This window comes from Alligator sinensis, unplaced genomic scaffold (assembly GCF_000455745.1).
Source record: "Alligator sinensis unplaced genomic scaffold, ASM45574v1 scaffold745_1, whole genome shotgun sequence".
NCBI classification, from domain to species: Eukaryota; Metazoa; Chordata; order Crocodylia; family Alligatoridae; genus Alligator; species Alligator sinensis.
In genome coordinates this window covers 1,897,364-1,915,527 of record NW_005842119.1, presented here as the reverse complement: position 1 = coordinate 1,915,527, position 18,164 = coordinate 1,897,364, and the positions used below count along the sequence as shown (strand labels likewise).

General features: G+C 40.1%; 1 protein-coding gene across 1 annotated transcript in view; it reads right to left on the bottom strand.

The window, feature by feature from the left end:
* Positions 1-1,367: 1,367 nt before the first annotated feature.
* ANAPC4 (anaphase promoting complex subunit 4) overlaps positions 1,368-18,164 on the bottom strand; it is a 29,672-nt gene continuing 12,875 nt past the window's right edge. Inside the window, exons 16-30 of the mRNA XM_025205575.1 lie at positions 16,778-16,878; positions 16,650-16,701; positions 15,389-15,444; positions 12,325-12,371; positions 11,040-11,096; positions 10,784-10,840; positions 10,058-10,151; positions 7,891-7,988; positions 7,314-7,375; positions 7,193-7,231; positions 7,000-7,101; positions 5,488-5,565; positions 3,543-3,710; positions 2,712-2,835; positions 1,368-2,225 (exon numbers count right to left, since the gene is read on the bottom strand). Coding sequence (XP_025061360.1) covers positions 2,016-2,225; positions 2,712-2,835; positions 3,543-3,710; positions 5,488-5,565; positions 7,000-7,101; positions 7,193-7,231; positions 7,314-7,375; positions 7,891-7,988; positions 10,058-10,151; positions 10,784-10,840; positions 11,040-11,096; positions 12,325-12,371; positions 15,389-15,444; positions 16,650-16,701; positions 16,778-16,878 — 1,345 coding nt within the window. The 3' untranslated portion in view covers positions 1,368-2,015. The remainder of the gene's footprint in view (positions 2,226-2,711; positions 2,836-3,542; positions 3,711-5,487; positions 5,566-6,999; positions 7,102-7,192; positions 7,232-7,313; positions 7,376-7,890; positions 7,989-10,057; positions 10,152-10,783; positions 10,841-11,039; positions 11,097-12,324; positions 12,372-15,388; positions 15,445-16,649; positions 16,702-16,777; positions 16,879-18,164) is intronic.

The window sequence follows — 18,164 nt, the reverse complement described above, 5'->3', positions numbered from 1 at the left end:
CGGGGGAACAGGGACTCTCTCATTGCCTGCTGGTCACCCTTGGCCAGTTTATAGACAGCCACCAGATCCCCTCTCAGCTTTCTCTTGTGGAGGCTGAACAGGTTCAGGTCTCGTAGCCTCTCCTCATAGGGCCTGCCCTGCTGTCCCCTGGTCATGCAGGTGGCACTCCTCTGAACCCTCTCAATGCTGTCCACATCCCTCCTGAAGTGCAGCACCCAGAACTGGACACAGTACTCCAACTGCAGTCTGACCAGTGTCGCATAGAGAGAGGGAAGATCACCTCCTTGCACCTGCTCGTGATGCACCTGTGGATGCATGACAAGGTGCGATTAGCCTTCCTGACTGCATCCCCACATTGGCGGCTCATGTTCATCTTGAAGTCTATAATGACTCCCAAGATCCATTTTTGCCTCTGTGCTAGAGAGGGGAGTTCCCCAGCCTGTAGGTATGCTGCTGGTTATTTATCCCTAGGTGCAGTACCCTGCACTTGCCAGTATTGAATCCCATCTTATTCTCATCCGCCCAAAGGCCAGGCGGCCTCCCATCCGGTTACTAGCCAGGTCTGGGACTGCTTAGCTTCCAAGATCGGACGGGATCGGATGCAATCAGTCCAGTCTGGCCAAAGGCCTTCTGTTAGTGCTTTGTGAATTACTAGTTTCTTCCACTCCCTTTACTGAGGTTCATCCTCCCTGTAACTCTCTTTTCTCCAAGGAGGTTCTTAAGATAAGAGGTGGAGGGAGTCTGCCTACATCTCCCTCTGTGTTCTTCCCTAAGGGACACATCCTGTGCCTCTTATGTAACTATCCCACTTATTATCTCCTTCCATCCAGTTATAATGTGATTTTTGAGGAGCTCAAATCATACCAGTTCATGTAAATGAAGCTCTTTTTGTATGAAAGAATTCAGAAACTTTAAAACTAAAAATTATACAGCAGATGAGGAGGGTCAACTTTTAAATTAACATATTACTATCATGGAGAACATGAACTTCTAGACTCAGTTCAGAGCATCATGCAGATAAAGAGGAGAGGTTTAGAACAGCTCTAAGTTTTAGGTATTTTAACTGAAAGAAATGCAGAAGCAGACCTACCTAAAGAGCTTTTTACCATCTCAAGTTCACAGTTTTACCGCTCTAAGGGAGGGTTAAGTATTTAGCAAAACTGTTATTTCAAAGAGCTGAACCACACTTATAAAAATGAAGTAAAATTAGTCAGCAGGAGGCACAAATTTCACGTTTTAAAAGGCTTTAGCTTTCATCAGTTAGCACTGTAACATTTCTAATATACATATAAATTAGTAAAGAAAATGAACATGGTAAAACTGATGAAAACTGTGGGGCACACAAACAGATATCAGAATAGAAAATATATTCTCTGCAATTTTATATTTTTACAACATTAAGTACAAGAAAAGGGGATTTTCAGAACTACATACTTCTGTGTCTAGATATATACACACACACAGTCTAAAGACCCTAAGTAGTTGGTGAGGGTTTTGTTTTTATGTTCTTGGTAACCCAAGGAAGGTTTAAAAATGTATGCCAAGTGTTTACAGCTAGATTAATCTTTCTACAAGTTTGCATTACCAAGCAAATCTATGCCTGTGGAGTCCAAATTTACAGAGCACATGCAACTCTAAACTTTGACAGGAATATTAAACAGACGCCTGGTTTAAATGCATGAAAACTTGACCCTTACCTGAAGGCAGATACGTTTTTCATACTCAACAGGGTAGCTGTACCTGAGGTGGTTTCCAGGCTCACTTCCTTCCCACCCACCCACACTGCATTACTTCAGAAAAAAATACTGTTTGTTTAACATTTTAAGAGAAGGAGCATTCAAAAGGTGGAACTGAAAAAAAAAGAAATGGCTCTGTCTAGGGAGTCAAGTAGTATATTCTAAAATATCCACAAGATTCACATGCTCAATACATGGATACAGTATAAAGAAAAAGTATCACTTGTTTGAAACTAGAGAGGTTGCTCCTACGTCTTTGTACCAATATCAAGGATTAGGTCAAGAATCCAAGTTTGATTCAAGTTCTCCTGTTTCTTCTGCCAGTTCAGCAGAACCGCCACACACATTGTCTTGGTTATCTGTTGACTGATTCAGCTCATGCTCTCCACCTCCTGTTTGAGTAGTTTCCTCCTCCTCCTCTTCCTCTGCTTCTCCATCATCTTCTACATCCATCTCAAACACTCTCACATGACGAAGATTTGAGCTTAGCTATAAAAATATTTAAAACTTTTCATTAACAAAAAAGTGTGTGTTATCACACACACACACGATACAAATGTCTTGAAGATGTGGGTCATGCTTTTAAAATTAATGTTTACCAAAAGCTGCATTTTCTTTTAAATTGAGTCCTCAGGTACCAGAGTAAAAAGTTGAAGTAAACTTGTTTTAAAATTTCTGCTACTTCATGCATGTTACTGATTTAAAGCAAGGTAAGTATGTCTACACAAGCCTATTCATCCCTCCCTCTCATTTTTTTTAAAACAGAAGTCACAAATATTCTAATAAACTTTCTGCATCATGGACTGGAGAAAAATTATCGTTACCTCTTCTAATGATTTTGTTGCAGTACAGAGGACATTGATATTTTTTTCAAGTCAAATCAACAAAAAAATATAGTATCAATTTCTTTAGTCATAACAAGCAAAAAAAAATTATCTAAAAGAATTCCATGCTCTCTCTAAATGTGGTACTTACCACACAAGAAACTTTTCTAATGCCGTTTACAGCAACATACTGGGCTTTCATATTCTCCAGTACTCTCCACTGACTCTCCAAAAAGACAGTACGTGTAGAAATATCATCACATTGTTCATCTAACCTAAGTGTGTCAAGGAAAAAACATTTTAGACCATAATTTTCTTACTGCATAAATACTAGATTTGTCCAATGATATATGATTTTTCTTTAGTTCCCTCCAATATTTCTCTTATCTGCTATTATATCAATAGAAATATAGAAAGGCATGAATTAAGTTGTTTTACAGATTATTTCATTCTGTTCCATTCACCAGATGTGGATGATATTCAGTGGGCAACCGCTGGGCGAATAAGCAAGAAATCTCTCTCAACTTTATATTATCCTGTTGATATCAGTGCCATTGCAAATTTAGTGTACCCACTCCTGTTCAAGAGCCTCTAGAACTGTTAGGAGTAGAAAAACTATAGCCCTTATATTCAGAAGTGGAAAAAGTTCTTGCTTCCTTAAAGCATTCTCAAAATTGGCACCCACATGTCACAAGAGCAGATAAGAACACACAAACACAACCTATGATTTCAAACATACATAAAACAGACTGAAAAATTGATTTGGAAGTTATAATCAAACATAACCTGCTTCCCTCCCAAAAGAAAGTCTTGTCTTTAAAATGTGCATACTGTAAACCTGTAAATATAACCCCTTTTATTTTTAGACAATATTTAAGCAATTGTATTCTATTTTTATATTCAGATAATTATGGCTGAAATGTTAGTTAATTCTACTTTTCAGTTCTGCATTTTCATGGAATTAATAAAAGTAATGCAATACCTTTTGCTTAGATCCCAGCTGAATCCCCTTTCTTGGTCCTCAATGTACACTGAAGATAAAGGCAACTGAGCCAAGATTCTTTCTTTCCCCTCTTGCTCAGCATTTTCCTTAAGAACTACAGTTACAGTTTCATCATCATAAAAATGGGCATCTAAACAACTGTAGAACCTATAACAAAAGTAATGCTGTGTTTAATTGTATTCCATCATGCCTTACAAAAAGTATAAATAGCTTTTTACAGTATTTACAGTTGGTGGCAGCGAGAGAGGTGGCAGCTGGGTTGAAAGTAACATCCTGCCTTTAGAGCAAGCTACCCTAATTTAACTCCCAAAAGGTTGCTGACTCCTGTTGCAGAATGCTCATTACATTTAATACTCTTCAAAGTTACAGAAAGATTTAGAATTGGCTAGTCTACTGTTTAGTCAGCAATGTAATAGGTAGGTACAAAGCTTGTCCCTTCCTCCAAAAGGGCAGGAAACTCCTAAAGTTGCTAAAGGGGAAATTGGTTGGTGGGCTCTGACAGCCACCACCATTATCCCTCCTTTGCTAAAAGGATAAGTTGACCTGACATAGCTTTTCTATGGGGAAAAAAGGAGTCCTGGGTTGGAGCCCTCCATCAAAATGTCTGTGCTGAATAAATTACTGTATTTACCTGAATCCGAGACTTTGAATTTAAAATAATCCCTCAATAGATTCTAGACATAGAAAATTATAAACTTGTTATAATTTTCCATGCCTAGAAGCTAATTTTTGGAGGGTTATCTGAAACATGCCCCGTCCCCACCCTTTGCCCCCACTGCTGCTGCAGTGGAAAGGCAGGCAGCATGGGGGGCAAGCATCCTTCTTCCCTCTCTCCTCCCCCCGACCTGCTTCCCCACCACTTGCCCCACCCCACTTCCACTGTTGTCTCTGGCTTATCTAGACACAGGGAGAGCCCCTGAGCTCCTCATGCCCTGCACTGCATGAAGCAGCTATACAGGGAGCACAGCTCAGCTGGGGACAACAGAGTCAACACACACATTATTACTTCCAGCTCCTGTTCCTGGCCCAGCTCCCTTCCTGACCCCTTGTGTCCCCTCTGCTGAGGGGAGTAGGGACTGGAAGGAGGAACACATGTGATACTGCTGTAGTCCTCTGCTGAAGCAGGCATGGAGGGAGCCACAAGGCCACTCCTGCCCTGCACTGCAGGGAGCAGCTGTGCAGGGAGCCCAGCTTCAGGGAGCAGAAGTGGCTCTGGGGCTCCTCCCATGGCCAGATCAGTTGGGAGTTGGACCACTCTAGCTGGGAGCTGGGAGAACTGGCTGTACAGGGAGCCCAGCTCACCTGGGGACTGAAACAGTAGCACACAGATTCCTACTTCCAGTATCTGCTCTCTGCCAATAAGGGAGTTGGGAGAGGAGCCAGGAAGGGAACAGACACTGGAAGGAAGAACCTGAGTGCCACTGATGCTGCCCCATGAGCAGGCAACTCCCCAGCTGGAGCCTTCTGATACCCGATTCAAATATGAGGGTTGGTTTTTCTTATGTTAAATGGGGAAATAACTTGGTCTTGGAATTAAGTAAATATGGTATCATTGTCACCAGCATCACTACAAAATTCTGCAGTGCGTTATTAGAAGATAAGATCTCATTTTGGCTCACTGTTTTTAAATGTTCCATGCTTAGGCAAAAGCAGTTTCATTGTGTTTCTATCTTGATAACTATAATCATTTCTTTAAGTACAAAATAACTCCATTCACTCTTGCAAGTTACTGCATGTAGGTGAAGCCCAGCAAAAAGATCTTCACTGACTTAATGGGATTGCAACGAAGAGAGGATCCCGAAGGCAACTTGCAGGATCAGAGACAAAGTATAAATATGAAAAAACAGCTACTAAGTAGAATAAACAAGACTTAAAAGAACCCAGGTGCAAGTTAACAAAGCTGCTACTTTCCAGACATACTAACCTTGATTCTGAGCTTTCATTTATACTGTTGTTCAAGAAGTTTCCAAACTCCACAGCAAGTAGCCCATTGTTAACAGACCTAAAGGAAAAAGGAGGAAAAAAACCCCATCTATGTGAATAGTTCCTAAAAACTCATACTAACATACTGGAAATTCAAAAACTTAAAGAGGCTGCTGGAAGAGACTATGCAGCCTATTTAGATTTAGACAGAGAAGCAATGCGTAAGGTACATCCAGTATTAAAGGAAATGGGTGCGACGTGCAAGGGAAGAAGCAAAGGACAGAGCCTCAGGCAAACTCATACTAAAGGGCATCACCTCAAAAACATAACTGATCTTACAAGACAATAATTCCTCTCTTACACCCCAACCTCAAATGCTCTGAACCAAGTTCTGTTAGACTATGTATTTTCTCTTCATAAATCAGCTGCTGAACAGGATTAGTAAAGCCTTGCCTAAAGCAACAAGCCTTACCATTTACCCAACAGCTCTAATGGAGTTGGGGTTGATCTTGGCAACATGGGAAAAAAGGACCAAAATTACAAAAGTTATGCTGGAATCTTGGCAGACAAGGTTCCTTGGGTGAATTTGATATCTTTTATTAGACCAACCCAAATGGTTGGAGAATAGTTATTAAGCAAGCTTTCGGGTTCAAAAACCCTTCGTCAGGCTCAGGAAGCTGCAGCAGTTGGTGTGTGCTCTTCCTGGATGGAATGAAAAGTAAACAAGCCAGGGGCTGGACTGGGCTGGGGAGTCAGTTACCAGGCAGATTATAATGCTGGAATCTTGGCATTTACTCCAAGAAATGAATAAGCGTAATTTTATTAGTATAAATGAGTTCCTTTTTAATGTGCTGAGCTCTATAACAATCATGAAAAGCCTAAATAATAATCACAAGCTACCTGGGATTCACAAGATGAATATTTACTAAGGAAGATAAACCTATGCAATGGTTACCACTGTTGCTTACTGATGTGAAGGGGCAGCATATATTTAGCCATTTCCTTATCAAAGGAACCATTTCTTTATTGTGACTGCAGTGCTGGTGAACTAGCCCTCCTAATGGTACTAAGAACCCTCTCATCTTGCTCTTGTGGCCAAGATCAAACTGATTACCAGATTTGGGATCAGGATTGAATTTTCTGTCAGGTCAGGTCAGACTGGCAAAGGTCACTTGTGTGTTTTTGCCTTCTTCTGTAGCATGGGGAAGGTCCACTTCCTAGGATCATTAGAACTTATTTTACATAACTCTTTCCATTCCAGTGAACTAGACATGAGAAGCACCTTTGTTCCTCCTAGGTTTTTACTGGGTTTTTTTCCAGCTGCAATGTATAAGAGGAGTTGAATGGATGCTTTAATGGATGCTTTGAATAAATGGTTGCCTGCAAATGCAGGACTCCTTCTAGTCCCTTGTTTCTATGCATCTAAACTCAATACTATGGCAATTAGTTCTTTTTAGCATAATTGGATCTACATGGCCCTGGCTGCTGTATCACAGTCCAGTCAGTTTCTTACCTAGAAGTATCCGTATGCCTCCTCAAAATGTAAATTTTTGAAATGGAACTTTCTGCGATGGTGAAGATAACATAATGTGTACTGGAGGATTTGTTATTCCACCTAAAATGTTAAAAAATATTTATATCAAATACAATATTTTACAAATGAAATACAATAGGGAAAAGGAAAAAAAATTCAGCGGTATACTTACAGGAAAGGTAATTTAAATAATTGAGGTACGGATTCCTCACTAAAAAGGAAAACCAAAACAAGTTAGAAGATAACACAAATTTTGTGCAAATAAAACCTAGATATAATGTGAAAATATATACCTTTGAGACATTTTGTAGAGGGAAATGCAGATTACTTGATGTACTGACTTTCCAATCACATCCTAGAGCATATAATCAAAACATTACAAAAATACTGAAAGAAAATTACTCGGCTACTCACATATAGTTTCTTTTATTATATTCTTCTCTTATTATAAAAAGGAAAGAACCCAGCCCAATCTCTAGTGAACTGATTTCTATATTACAAAAGCCATTATCATGTGACATTCCTGGTTTAAATGTAAGCGTACAAAGTAGTATATTGTTCCTCAGGAAACAAAATGAATTGAAATTAAAAATAGTTGTTACTCATTTATGATGCTCAGGAGATGCAAAGAACATAATAGGCAGAGAGACTTAACTACCTTTTCTGAATGCGCCAGGGCAGACTGAAACACTAGAGAGGGGAAAGCTGCAATACTGACATTTGTGGATATTTTGTGGCTAAAAAAGGGACCTCAGACTATAGGGCTAACAGTGTCCAAAGGGCTTAATTCACTTTTGTGTAAATGATCAGAGTACCAACTATGGCTGGCCTCAAAAGACCCCTTAATATTCTTTTCAGATCAGGACTTACAGCTGGTTTTTGTAGACACTGATCAATGATCCCCTCCATTTGCCTTTTGACAAAATGTAGCGATTTCTGGGGATAATAGGGAAACAGCAATGGGCTTTCTGTAGAAAAATCATTTGATATTAGTAAAAGACATGTTCTTCATAAAGCTACAATTATATGAGTTTCCATTTCAGTCAGAGTACAATGTGCTGTTATATGGAACAGAATCCAGGATTCAGAACTTGAGCTCTCTTTGCAGATCTCTTCCATGTCAGTTAATTCAAACTAAAAATTAGGATGTATGATGTCATCAAGCACACTGCTAAACAACAACAACAAAAATGGTTTCTTGTCTCTCACAGTATCTATTGTCTGGATACAATGGAATAATTTTCAGCTTGGATTTCCTTGTTTTCAGTTACCTTATGCTGCAGGAAGATATATTTAAAATGCATGCATTCCTAATTTTTGAGGTATATCTTACTACTTAAGCGTTTTATATAGACAGATTTTTTTCAAGTAAAATCTTGGATGATGAATACATTCTATATACAATGACCCTGCTATTGCTTTGCCATGCAAATAATTGATATAGTTGCCATAAGGATATTAGTAAACCATGAATGACCAGAAAGTGGTCTGAGGGACAGTCTCTCTTATTGTGTGAAAATTAGAATTCCTAATTTTACCACCAATATAGTTAGTACCTGATGTTCATCATAATGCAGCTCTGTCTAACGTACATAATAACAAGGAGGAAGTAAATTTGGCCTACATGAAATTATGATGAAGCAGGTACAACACTGATTGAAAAATTATACTGAAATTGCAGTTATCAGCGGTTCACTGGAATAATCAAATACACCAATACAAGATTAGGAATATCTCACTAAATAACCATGATGCAGAAAATGACCTGGGGGTACAGCTGATAGCATACAGAATATAAACCAGGCATACAATACTGTTGCAAAGAAGTCAAACGTATCATTCAAAGATAACTAGCGAGACTGTCATACGCAAGACACAGGAGATCATTACCCTCAGTGCTGCTAAGACCTCCATTAAAGCACCACATCCAATTTGGGGTTTTGTACTTCACAAAAAGATGTAGAAGGGCTACCTAAAAAGTCTGTAGACTCCTCTTTAGTGAAGGCTTACAAATAAGTCAAACAAATACTTGTCAGGAATGGCTTAGTTTAGGAATGGCCTAGTTCAGGGGTGATTTCATCTAGCCTGCGGGCGCCCACCAATGAATTATACTCCACATGCTTCACTACCACCTTAATGCATGGGAGGGCCCCAGCCAGTAGACAACTTCCAGTAGGGCTGCTGCTTCCACTGCTGCAGCCACCAGGGGACCTGCTCAGCTTCCCTGGCCTCCAGCATCTCCTCGTTGTGTTGCAGCACTCACTCGGGAAGCAGGTAAGGAAGCTACAGCTGGGCAGAAGCGCAGAGATGTGCGTGTGTGTGTGGGGGGGACGACACAGACCACCCCACACACCCTCCCCATGGTGCACAGCCTCTGCTATGGGTGGTGGGCCCTTGGGATGCTCAAGGGCCATGCAGGAACGGCCTCCCAGTGGCAAATGGCTCCAGCCAGTTCCAGGAGCTGCACATGCCAGCAAGGAGCAGGGCCATACAAGCCCACCTCTATCACGCAGGACTCACGTGCAGCTCCCAGGAGTCTCATGCCACTGGGGTGAAGCCCCATGTAATGGAGCTGGCAGCCTGGCCCCACTCCCTGCCACCACATGCAGCTGCTGTGACTCCCCTGGGAAGCAGGGAGCAGGTCTGCCTACCACTTCGAAAATAATAACCTTCCAGATGAAATAAGTGTCCACCCCTGGTCTAGCTGCACACAAATCCTACCTCAGAATAATTTGCTCTGCATCATGAGGCACCTTCCAGGCCTACATATTCATTATTTTTAAGTAAAGGAAAAGAAATTCTCTAATCCATAGGGAAAAAATGAAGCAAACTACGGCCTAGCTCAATCAAAGGTTTCTTGACAATGCTGTATATAGTTGTTCTTGAATGGAAACAAATAAGCCTTTATATTTTTCCTACACAGAGAGAGATTCAAAAACTGACACTATTTGTACTCATACTTATACAAGTGTGATTTTAGTTTTGTCAAGTTTGCAAACATATCTCTGATTCACAGCATAAGACCAGCATACAATACCTTTGAGATGTGTGCTATTTTTAAGAAAGTTAAACCACTGGTTTCCCTTTGTGTTAGGTGGTGAAACTAGGTCATCATCTTCATCTTTTAAGTACTGGAATCAGAGAATAAATTCATACCAAGCAGTTATTATCAAGGTAACTAGGATTCATTCCCTGGATAAATGTCAAAATATGTCAAAATATTTTCACTTAATTAGTTTTGATTTAATAAAAAATAATTCATATTTTATGCTTCCTTTCTACAATGTCTAGATAATAAAATTTATTCTAAATTCTTAATTGGGTTACTGTTGGTTTCTCAACATGTCATGCTATCCAAACAGGTGTAACAAATCAAATATGATTGTAAATCTGCTCTACGCACCTACAATTTTAAATTCTAATACTACTGGCTTCATGATCTAAAGGCATTGCACAAGCAGATTTCAATTATATTTGACCATTTTTAGTTATAAAATTATTCCTGCCCTCACCAACCCCAGCTTTTCTAAAGTACCATGGAGATGAGGAAAATAAAAATAAACAGTCTTTCCCTATAAGAGGTAGAACAGTTTTTCTCTTTGCAGATAGATGAGCATGAAGGAACATTAAAGGACAGCACATATAGTTTCAATAACCGCATTCTCTTATTAGTAGATCCCATCTTTTCTTGTCCATCTATCCCAGCTTGTGTTTACTCATATCCTTTGTGTTTCTTGTCTCAGTATATAATCCACTATTTTACCTGGCCAACTCTCTCAACATTGAAGTATTTTCCTTTACGATTATAGAGCTCTGGTGCCTGAAACAAACGTAAAGCCGAATTTTAAAATGCAAAAGTACTGACTTGACAATACTGCAGTCCATGAAATTAAATTTTAAAAATCCATATTTCTCAATATGAAAAATAATCCAACTAGTCTTTCCAATTCAGTTATCAGCAGAAAAAACTAAAATTAGGTTGCATGCATAAAAACATTCAGTAAACTAATGTACCTTACCTCATTGAAGTGTTCAGTAAGAAAATCGGCAACAAATGTTATGTCTTTCTGAGTCATCTAGCAGAAATAAAATGGGAAGAATTAGACTACAAAATAAATTAAATTCAAACATATATAATGTGCTTCACCGTGAGAACAATGTAGTAATTTTGCCATCTGGTTATGAATATAGAGAAGCAACAATTTCACTTAAGAAAAACTGAATTCTAAAAACAGCTACACATTAGTAAAAGCTTATGTGATCTTTCACGAAAGAAGGAATTTCACAGACAGACAAACTATTAATAGATAGTTACATTCAAAGCCTGGAGCCAAAAGAATATTTTTTCCATCCATTTTCAGAATCAGGGTGATTTTAAAGGCACTTTAAAGTGAATTTCTGCCAATGAAGTTTTGACTGGACACCTGTCCACTGGGAATTGAATTGGTCACTGCAGACATGGGCCAGCAGTATGATAAGCAACGGTAAACGATAGGGTAGGAACTTTGTTATATTTTCGGCACAATTTCCCTGTCACATGGAGCTTTACTTCATTTACTGCCACTTTCTGGGTTGCAATAAATATTCTACTTCAGCCAAAAGAGAACATACCTTACAATAATATACTTTCCTTTAAAAGCATTTTGCACTAGGGGACTTGCTTGGGTAAAAATTTGTTTGTATCTGGTATATAAGGATTATTTACATCTATTTTATTTATCTGTATGTTTATACATATTTAAATCAGATATGAGGATTGCTTATGAAAGCTCATTACTCCCTGAACTAGTATTGTAAGGTGCCACCCTGCCTTACTTCCTGCCTTATTAAACCATGGGAGCCCCTTGTGTGAAATCCTGGCCCTGGTGAATGTAGTGGAGCGAAAATTTTATTTCCAGTTTTGTGGGGACAATGTGTACTAGCACACAGGGCCTAGAAACCACTTTATTACTGGAGACTGGAATACAAAGTATATTCATCCAAGCCACTGAAAGACTGTCTATATAACCACCCCACCCATAATATCACCAGACTTTAGTTACTAAACTTCATAAAGAAAAGTGAGAATGTTTTTTAATGCATTAAATGTAAGGTTGAACATATATATTACTGTGAAACTGAGGATACTTAATACACTAATTATTCCAGAAGAATAGCAAGGACATGAGTATTAAATCTAAATACTAAAAAAACCCCCACCCATGGCTTATTTTTGTTCCTATTTGTATTGTAGTATGGACCACCAGCAGAATTAAACTGATATGGAAACATTATAAAAATAGCTGATAAAAATGCTGCTACTACCTTGTTCAGCTCTGGAAGCACATGGTCTTCTGACATCCTCAACATAGCTGGAAGGAAAATTAACAGTTTAACAACAAAAAAAAAAGAAAAAAAAAAAAGATTTTTCCATATTGTATTTGTCTATTGCAAAATAGCAAGACCCAAATGATAGAGTGGAATTTTCTCTCATTAGAGGCACTATGGACTGGAGCCCAGGACTTCGAAAGATTTGTCTTTTAGTCTTATTTCTGCCTCTCACTTAAAATTGACTGTGGGGAATGGGGGGATGACTCACTTTCCCTTTACATCTCCATTGTCCCTTCTATAAAATGAAATAAAACATTTCTCATACAAAGATGTCATGAAATATATTGACGTTTGTAAAAAAAGTATGCAACTCATCTAAAAACAGAAGTTTAACATATATCATTAGCTCCTGTGGAACAAAATATGAAAGTATTAGAACACTGCATAGAAATAATGTTGTTACTGGGAATTAGAGAGTAACTTATTTTAGTTCAGTAAATCTGTCCAAGCAACATTTAAATAATGTATTCATTATAAAGCTAATGACACGGTAATATAGGGAAATCAGATACCTTTCATTACATTTCTGTAAACTGAAAGTAGTAATTAATTTCTTTTTGTTAAATGCTACATGTTGCTAAATATCTGCATTTCTGATGCTTGCATAGTAAAACTGATAAAATGTCTTGTTTTCCTAAATAATTAAGAAAACAATTATAAAAGGTAAGCAATGTAAAACGATTACATTGATTTCATGACCAGTGCACCAAAAAAATACACAAAAATAAATTCTTAACTCCTATTTCTTTTCTTTTTTTTATGTTGCATCTAGGACTTCCTAGCTATGAGTTCAGTTGGCAGTTTGTAACAAGGGACCCTCACCCTGTTACTGGCACAGGGCTACAAAGCCAGCAGAACTGGCAAAGGCCCTGTAAGAGAAGGGATTTGGGGCCTGGGACCACCCTGTATTCAAGACAGCTAGTAGGCTGGGCTGGCTAGAACAGGCAGAGCTTAGGGGATAAATAGGCCTGCCCTATTTATCCCCTGAGCCTTGAGCACAGAGAGGGCAGAAGGCTCCCTGTCAGAGGGAGAGAAAGTGCAAACGGACACTAAGCAGCCCCACAAGGGGGACTGAGTTTTGCTGCCGTTTTCCCTTAGTGTTTCTGGACGAGTTAGGCAGCAGGCCCATGGAGCGAAGCCCAGAGTAAAGACTGTGTTTGTTACCCTAAAGCAGAGGAAGAACTTTCCACTGGGATTTTTTCCTTTTTGCTTTGTATAGGAGAGCCAGAGGACCAAGAGTGACTGAGGGTAGGTGGAGGTTGCTTGCAAGGCAAGGAGTCATATAACGAGAGAGAAAGCGCATGTGCAACTGCGAGTGCTCAAAAGAAACAAGAGAAAAAGAGAGTGAGAGATTTAACTCCTCTCAGGCTGGGGAACCTGAAGGCCAGAGGCCTACTGTGGAGCCTAATTCCCAGCTGTGCTGCTGCTATTAGAGAGCTGAGGCTGGACTGAGTGGGTCCAGGGCTGACGGGAGCAGCTAGAGCACATCAGGCCCCAGCTGAGAGGGTCAGGGCCTAGGCAAGTGTGCAACGGGAAGCTAAGCCGCACAAGGGAAACCCTGCTACTTCAAAGGTTCCAGATGCTTCCTGCTTAATTGATTCCATCAAGGCATGGCAGGCGAGATAGAGGGCAGTGGGTGGATCAGACTGGAGAAGCTAGAGAAGGGAAGGGAGCAGGCTAGCCAACAGCTAGGATATACGACCCCCACCCCATAGGGCTAGGCCTACCACACAGTTCCAGACTATCGATGTATTAAAACTTTCTCCCTGAGAACTGGATATCATTGGAGAAAAGTAGGAATGACAGGTTAAAAAGTAGTTAGATTATATTCCAAATTTTTGGAAAGTTTGCAATAAGAAATGTATCTATGAGTAGCTTGAGGCCAAAAATAATTCAAGTATGAAATATCTGTGGCAAAATATTGCAGAGTAGGCTGTTTATTGCCTTCAGTATATGTATATGTGCTTAAATTTATGTGCACATGCAGGAGACAACTAAAAAGTAGTAAAACTAAGCATGTGCTTAACTTAACTTTGACTAAAGCATTTGCAAAATCAGCCCAAGTAAAGCTGGGAAGGAAATGAAAATATTTTTACAGCAGTATCACTGAAGTTCAGTATCATGTGTTTAGCACAAAGACAGAAGATGAGACCTTCATGTAGATGGGCTAAGAACTGACACTCAGGAAGAAAATCATAGCTATAGGTATGTTGATAGCCCTTGCCAAAAGCATATAAGGAAAAACACAGTGACTACCTCCTTTTCCAAGTTTCCAGTGATGGCAGTATAGAAAATCGTAACTGCAATAATTACAAATATATTTAGTTAACCTACTTTTGCCAGCATGACAATAAGTAAATACGGTTCATTTCATCCTTGCATTCAGGAGTGTCAATCTCACTTAGCCCCAGGAGCCAGATGAATGGCACATGACTGGCCCCACGAGTCAGACTGGGCCCATGGACTACTACTCTGCTAATGCACATAGCACTCACTCTGGCTGGTCCAGGACTTCGTCACACACAGCACCTGTGCAGGGCTGGTCGGGAGTACACACACCACACAACACCAACTCTGTCCAGTCTGGGACACACACTGCATGAGGAAACTGCCCTGAAGCACCCATGGGGGAGACTGAATGCAGCACAGATCCCAAACCTGCTAGCGTAGGCACTGTGTGCAGCACAGGGCCCAAACTGGCCAGAGTAGGCCCCGCATGTGGTGTCTGGGTCAATTCAAGACCCAGAGGCAGCACCAGGGGCCAGAGGATGGGGCTCGGTGGGCTGGATCTATCTAGTCCCTGAGCTATATCTTTGACACCAGTCTTAATTTTAAAGAGCCCACTATCAAGGAACTTATCACATGGAGTAATTAAAATATGCTAAACTTCTAAATCCCAGAGATTAACTCATGGGCAAATATTTTAAAATGCTAGGACAACACCAAACCAAGTTATTTAAAAACAGATACAAAACATTTAGCATATAATTAAGCTTACCTACATAAAGCCATCGGAAAAATGCTTTGAAATTTTTCATGCTACTGTCTATAACTCTGTATGAAAAAAAAGATAAAAGATTAGATCTAAACAAAGAGCACAAGCAGCTGCAGGATGAATAGACATTTCAACTTCAGTATAAGCAGGACTGGCACCATTCCTTAGCTGGGACCAGACACATGGCAGCCATGCAGTGGTGTGACTGGGATAGCAGGGAACTTCATGGCCCTTCCCAAACAACAAGTGTCCAGCCACGCATGTCAGGCATAGCTGGATATGTATTAGGATGGGGCATAAAGTTTCTCTGATCCCAATGGTGCCATTATTTTAACATGAACCTGGGGTCTGAAAAACCAGGTCCTGAAAGTGAAATACCTACATTTAATGGAATCACTTCACCTTAATCCTTCTGTGCTTGTTCCCCTTTGCAAAATAGTGATAAAACCACACACTACCACACACAGGGAGGGCAATGAAAAGCATGATTAATACATATGAAACATTCTTAATATACATTGATAACCACCATGCAAAGGATCACAAGAAAATAAGTCAGTTGTCACTAATTGCCTGATTAGTGTATACTAAGACTTAGGACTCGTAAAATGTTGAATAATCGTATTAACTGAGTACCATCCATCCTGTACAGTAAGTGAGGAAGGGGTCCTGTAGAAAAAACAGCATGCAATTATGTACAATGGCTGTCCAAGCCACCCAAGGTATTCACAACTGTACCACATGACCAGGCGGGCATCCCCTTCCACTGCTATACCATACTGGCATAAAAGCACAATCCCTCCCCCTGCTGCAACATGAACCCACATGGGCTTCCCCCCAGACTTACTACACAAGCACAATCCCAACCCCCAGCACACAACCCCAAACTCACCCTTTGCACCCTCAACTCCTGTACCACTCTGCCTCCTGGGGCAAAAGCAGGAAGTGGCAATCAGAAGAGGGAAGGGGAAACCTGGAGACTCTGGCTGCTATTGTAGCTTAAGCAATGAGAGGAGCAACAACTGCACGAGACCCAAGAGGCTGCACATTAACTCCTAGGCTTCATGGAGCCCACAAGCTGCCAGTTGCGCAACCCTGACTGAAGTTACATACTGAATAAAGAGGGTGCTTTAGCAGCTACTGGAGTAAATTCTTCTAATAAATAATTACATTTTTAGGAAAAAAAATCTTCATTCAATTCAATTGTGCATTACATTATGATTAAAAAACAAACTGGCTTGCAACTTTCCAGCTTAATACTTACTGAAGAAGCTCATTTGCTTTTAGGATGAAAGAACCAACAGCAGTAATAGCATCTATAAAGAGAATAACTGTTACTTTCAGTTTTTAACATTAACATCAATATGGCAAGTAGTGAGCTAATTATTATACCTTCAATTCCTGCTGCATCTAATCCAAGCGACTCATATTTTTGTTTCCATAATGCCATTCCTTTCAGTTCACTTAAATGATATAACAAGGCCTCTGAACCACTATTAATGCGAGAGAGAAACGCATAAAATTTTCAGTCTATTCTTTGCACATAGATTTTTTTTTAATCAATTGTATCCAACTCTTATCTGGCACCTCTCTCATTTGTGTACCTCAAGCACTCTATTATTATTTTTCCCATTTTACAGAGAAAAAACTTTTTGAATGCTACATGTTATCCATATTTTTACTATAACCTCTAGCATTAACCTTAGTTACAGCATATATCAAATGTTTCTCATTAGACAATCATATAAACCAAGTTTTTCTTCCCCAACAGTCTCCCAGGAAGTAAGTTTTACTTTGGAACACTAGTGAAATGAGTTTAATTTGTAAACGATCATAGAAACATAATGCTGGAAGGGACCTCAGTAGGTCATCTAGTCCAACTCCTTGCTCAAGGCAGGATTATCTCTATCCAAACCATCCCATATAAGTGCCTGCCTACACTATTCCAAAAACTACACAATCAACCTGTCACACTGCCCAAAAACACTATGAGCACCCTGACTTGCCACAGATAAAGCAGAGAGATATGAGCTGTCAGTGCCCCCCCACCACTACAGAGGAAGGCAAAAACCCCAACACAAACCATACTAATTTGGCTATGGGATATAATTCAGCCCTGATCCCAAATATGATCTGATCATGAGCTACCCCATGCTGCTTATCCAGGCAGGCAACAATGATACTGCCAAGTGACTGAGCAGATCAAGTGACTACAGGGCTCTGGGTACAGCAGTGAGGAGGACAGGGTTTCATGTGGTGTTCTCCTTGATCCTCCTGGGCAAGGGGAAGGGCCTGGGAAGGAATTGATGCATCCTGCATATCAATACATGGCTGCGCAGAAAGTGTTGCTGGCAGGACTTTGGCTTCTTCAACCACTTGATGTTGTTCCAAGGATTGCTAAGAAGAGATAGGATCCACATGATGGAGGAGAAAGAGCATCTTTGCAAACAGGCTCGCTAACCTGGTGAGGAGGGCTTTAAAAGTAGGCTCACTAGGGGACAGACACCAAAGCCCTGAGGTAAGTGCGGAATCAAGTGACCTAGAGGAAGCACAAGCAAGGGGACAACAGGGGATGCATTCCCATTCTTCCTGAGAAAGTAGGACAATTGGCTAGTTACCTCAGGTGTCTGTATACAAAATACACAGAGCCTGGGAAACAAACAGGAAGAATCAGGAAGTCCTCACACAGTCACAGAACTACAATGAGACTTGGTAGGATAGCTCACGTGACTGGAGCACTGTCATGGATGGATATACACTATTTAGGAAGGACAGGCAG